This window comes from Momordica charantia, assembly GCF_013281855.1.
Source record: "Momordica charantia cultivar OHB3-1 chromosome 7 unlocalized genomic scaffold, Mcharantia_2.0 BLBB01000007.1, whole genome shotgun sequence".
Classification (NCBI taxonomy): Eukaryota; Viridiplantae; Streptophyta; class Magnoliopsida; order Cucurbitales; family Cucurbitaceae; genus Momordica; species Momordica charantia.
In genome coordinates, this window is record NW_028275165.1 from 1,674,534 (window position 1) to 1,680,050 (window position 5,517).

Sequence of the window (5,517 nt, forward strand, 5' to 3'; positions counted from 1 at the left end):
GGGACTTAATTTTGGGAATTACTATTCTACAAGGCTTCATGTGTTAGAAGATTAGATAGGTGCAACTTTTTGTAGAAATGGAGTCTCTGCCGATAGGTGCAGCTTTTTATGGTGTAATATTTTATATTATTACATCCTCAACTTTTGTAATGTACAGATTATTTTATATAATATAAAATCATTTTATTTGATATATCAACTTTGTGAATTGAAATATCATAAATTAAGTTGCTAAACAGGGATGCAATTCAAATTAGCATGAAAAACAAAAAGATTCCCGACGTTTTTTCAAAAAAGAGAGAGTGAGGAAAAAGATTACTTTGCAGACTTTTTGTATACAGTCGGGAAAAGTTCACTTTTCCGGACTTTTTGTGTTTCATCGGGAAAAGTAAACTTTTCCCCACTTTTTGTATTCCGTCGGAAAAAGTCACAACTTTTCCCGACTTTTTTATTCCGTCAAGAAAAGTCACTTTTTCCGACTTTTTATATTCCGACGGGAAAAGTCAACTTTTTCCGAATTTTGTATTCCGTCGGAAAAAGTAAACTTTTCCCGATTTTTTGTCATAAGCGTCGGGAGTGTCCTCTCCTGACGCACTTCTCCCGAATTTTTTGCCGACGCAAAAATTTTGTAGGAAAATATTTTTTCCGACGTTTTGAAGCACGGGAAAAATCTTATTTATTATAATGTATCCAAACATTACATTCTCTCTTTCGTTTCATTTGTATAAGTTAAAGAATGAAGTGATTATTTCTAACTCATTTCTTATATAATCATACAGAACTATGTGTTATCAGGTAAAAATGAAATACAACGTGTCAAAAAGTCAATTAGCCAACGTGTCAAAAAGTCAATCAGCCACATGGCCTGTGTCAAAAAGCTAACCCGACATGGTTGAGGATATTGGAAAATATTTGAGCGGAAGCAAATCGAGTCGAACGATCGCGCCCCATACAAAGGACCAGTAAGCATAAAATTATAATTGATTTACCTTGATGTAGTACAAACAAGATAAATCAATTATAAGACAATTTTTTTATGCAAAATTGTTGGTATATTTTTTTTAATGTTAAAAGTGAATGTATCAGTTGAGCCTTTGTTAACTAACCTCTAATTAAATTGATCAACAATTCTGTCGAACTGTTCCAAATTCTAAATGATGTTAAAGTAAAACGTAAAATAAAGTATATCACTGGTATAGTAGCATTGAGATAAGGTATATCGATGATATATAAAATTAGATCTATCGATAGTAATATCAGCACATATATATACTAGTAATTAAATAAGGTATATCAATGGTACGGTACAATGGTATCTCAACACATATATATATCAAGAATTAATAAGTAAAAAAATATTTGTCATACTAGTAAATATTTGAGTTTTACACCAAATATGTAAAATAGGTTGATTGTACCTTCAAGATTATCAGCTATATGAATGGTATATCAAATCAGATATATAATTGGTATATCAATATTCATATAAGTTGTAGGATTATTCCTAATTTATCTTGATGTACTACGTACTAGATATATCGATTATAACTGATCGACTATAACGTGCCATGGGCTGGACCTTTGAATTTTTCTACTTTTTGCAAGATTGAAATGTAACTAGCTATTAATTTCTTTCTATTTTTACAAGTGCCATAATGATTCCATAATTAAACATTTTTTTTATGAAAAATTATATATACAAAGACACTATTTACTTTTATGTATATAAACACTAAAATTGATAAATTAAAGCCTAATTAAGAAATAGTTCATCTTTTTTATTAACTCGATTAAATTCTTCAAATTTTGATAATTTCAAATTTTGTTTTTCCTAAGTTTTTTTCCACTACTTTGATATTTTCATCAATATTTCTACAAAATCTAGCACTCTAACCTTTTTGTTTGCATCAACACCAACATTTTGATCTATATGTTGTTATCTAAAAATTACTTCAGAGCCATTTTTATGTTTCTAAAATTTATAAAAACTCTTTCAACTATGATATCAAACCTCCAAAAAACTTGAATGGGTGAGATTCAACTTTGTGAATAATTCATAATAGCATCCGTCATCGATAACTATGAAATACAGATCGATATTAGTTTATGTCTCTATTTAAGAAACTAAAATTTTGCACAACTGCTAATTTTTTTCAACATTCCTAGTCATTTCTGTTCCTAGGCCCAAAATTCCTCCTCCTTGATCTTTGGATTTTTGGAGATCTTTTGCCTTCCACCATTGCCACAATCCACAGCGGTTTCCCAATTCGAAAAACCATATACCCAACAAATATTCCAAATACCATTCCACATCCATACCCCATGAACACAACTCTCCACCAAAACCCTTTTTCTAAAATTTCATCTTCCTCATCATCACGCAGTAGTTGAGATTCAGAGTGTTTTTTTGCATCACAGTTTGGCAGAGGAAATCCACACAGTCCAAGGTTTCCGATGTATGAAGAATTCTCGAAAGTAGCAAATTGTTTCCCTTGAGGAATTGGTCCAGACAGCTGATTGTGCGAGAGATTCAAGACGGAGAGAAATGTAAGAGCTACCAACTGGAGAGGAATGTTACAGGAGAGTTTATTTGAAGAAAGATCCAACCATTCAAGACTCGTCAGATTCCCAAACGACATAGGAATCCCACCTGTAAGCTTATTGTGTGAAAGGTTGAAACCTTTTAGAGATATGAGCATCCCAATCGACTTTGGTATCTCTCCACTAAAATCATTACTCGACAAATCAATAGCTTTGAATATCGATAGAATTCTTTCCAACTTGTGATCCAACCCTTTCATTGATACCACCACAGAGACATGATAGTAAGAGGAAGAATATATGCTAATGTAGTTGGGTTTTTGGTTTCCCATTTCAATCTCCTTCATTGCTCTCAAGTTTTCAAATAAGTTTGATGGCAATGATCCTATGAAATGATTTCGAGAGAGATCAATGATTTGTATACTTGGAAAGGAGTATTGGTTCATGGAGTTGTTGATAGGACCATAAAATCGATTGGATCGAAGGATAAGAACTTGCAAATTCGAAGCAGCTTCCAACCAGTAGGGAAAATTACCTGTTAAGAATATAAATAAAAGATCAGAGAAAGAAATCTTGAAGTACTCCAACTGGATATGATATAATTATCTTCGAAAATAAAAAGTACATAACCTGTTATCTTGTTGTTCCCCAGATCCAAAAGGTGTAGATTCTCACAGTTCAATAACGACCGAGGTAATTCTCCCTCTATTTGGTTGTCGTTCAAATTAAAGCTCTTCAATTGACTTCCTGTTGGGAAATTTGTTGGAAGAGTCCCAGAAAGGTTGTTGCTTTGTAGATCCAACACTTCAAGAGAAGTGTTGCCTCCTAGACACGATGGAATTGTACCACTCAAGCGATTCTTGGATAGAATAAGTGTTCCAAGGTACGTGACATGGCAGATTAAAGGAGGAATTTCACCGCTCAAACTATTATTGGACAAATCTAGTACTTTAAGGTTGGTGGTTTGCCAGAATATTGAATGATGGATATTTCCACTAAGTTGATTATTTGAAGCCGTAAACCAAGACAATAATGGTGGTAGGGTCAGACTGGGTAGCTTATTGAACAAGTTAAAATCAAGACTGACATGCCCAAGATTAGACAAAGTGAAGAGCACTTCTATTCCTGAGGACAAAAAATTATGTGAAAGATTCAACTGATACAAATCACCAAATTCAGAAAACCACCTGGGAATTTCTCCTCGAAGTTGATTATTTGAAAGGTCTAGATATTTCAAATTCTTCTGATATCTTAAAAAACATGGGAATTTTTCTACTTTGAGGGAGGCCATTTCAATCCAAATAATATTCCGAGAGCTAGCATTGGTACAGGGTATTGAAAGCTGGTTGTTATTGGATACAAAAAGGTATTCTAGACTTTGAATTCTCAACAAAATGTCTAAATTTAAAATCCCACTTAAATTATTCGATGACAAAATTAAAAATTCAAGATTCGCTTGTCTATAAATAGATTCAGAGATTCCACCTTGCAAGTTGGTTTCACCTAAATCAAGAACCTCTAAGGAGTTGGATTTGAAATCCCCCATGAAAGCATTGATGAAGTGGTTATTAGAGAGAGCCAAGTTTTTTAAGTGAGGTAGTGCATACAACCAAGAAGGTATGACACCAATGAGTAAGTTATTTCGAGAGAGACCAATAGTATCCAGCTGTGTAAGGTTTTTTATTGATTCTGGAATTCCACCGGTGAATTGGCACCAACTCAGATCTAAAACCTTCAATAGCTTGGCATTGCTAATGGAATTGGGAATCTCTCCTGAAAAAGATCTAAAATTTCAAGGGACTTACTCCAATTAGACATGGGCAAATGCCCCTTCAATCCATGATTATAATCAAGTTGTAACACACGCAAGTTGGGAAGGCTTAAAACGTGGCTTGGAAAATTTCCACTCAACCCACACGAGGAAAGACGAAGAGAAGTTAAAGAGAGAGAGAAGTTCATAAAAGAAGTGAGTGTGAGAATGCGAGAGAGATCTACACGAGCAAGTGCAAGATTCCTTAGATTGGTTAGGTTATGAACAAGCTGATTCATAACCAGATTTGAGAATTTGAGGTCATAATTCCCAGAAAGATCGAGAGAAACAAGGTTCGACAAGTGTGATATTTCTATTGGAACGTCCCCATGGAAGGAAGATGAGGAAAGATCCAAAACCCTCAAGTTTCTAAAGGTTCCAAATTGAGGTGAAAGTGGAGAGAAATCAAAAGAGTTAAAAGAAAGATTCAAAGTTCGGAGATGAGAGAGGGCAAACAAAGTGCTATTGGGATGGAGAGTTCCATAGAGCTGACTGCAGCTGATGTCAAGTCCAACCACATGGCCTTCGCCTTCCTCGTCACATTTCACGCCATCCCATGAACAACAATCTTCGGTCTCGTTCCATGTCGCGGTCTTTGGATATCCAGCAGCTTGTCCCCAAAAATCGCACGCACTTGATGCAGATTCATTCAAGGAAAAGACTTTCTTAAACTCTAACAAGGCCAAGCTTTCTTTGGGATCACGTGGATGATAGGAATTGACAAGGGAATAACAGAGAAAGAGAAGGAAGAAACTAGTGAGATGATACATTAGCAATGCCATTGATGATGGAGGATGAATATAGAAGTAATTTACAAAGTTTAGCTAGAGTCATTGAGTTTTTTATTTTCACTTTGTTTTTGTCATTTAGCACATGGGAAAGAAAAACAAAAAGGAAAGAATAAATAAATAAATATTTGGTTACTTTTATGTCTTGGAAAACATATTGGTGGAAGACAGCTTGCATGATGTAACTCTCCACAGTATTTGGAAAAGACTAATATGCTACCATGTTTTTAATTTGATTTAATTTAATAGTAAAATCAATAAATAAAATTATAAAAAAGTAATATCACTAATTGTTAAAAAAAAATCATAATAACAAACAAATGAAAATATAAAGATGGCTTTATGGAAACATTCTGAAAATTTATTTATTTATTTGAA

The 5,517-nt window shown here is 33.8% G+C and overlaps 1 protein-coding gene across 1 annotated transcript; it reads right to left on the bottom strand.

Annotated features, from left to right (window-relative positions):
- Window positions 1–2,027: 2,027 nt before the first annotated feature.
- LOC111014626 (receptor-like protein Cf-9) lies at window positions 2,028–5,231 on the bottom strand. Its single transcript, XM_022289416.2, is given in 3 exon segments — window positions 2,028–3,076; window positions 3,172–4,323; window positions 4,326–5,231. Coding segments are annotated over 3 exon segments (2,874 nt in total). The 5' UTR covers window positions 5,134–5,231; the 3' UTR covers window positions 2,028–2,162.
- Between the last annotated feature and the right edge of the window lie 286 nt (window positions 5,232–5,517).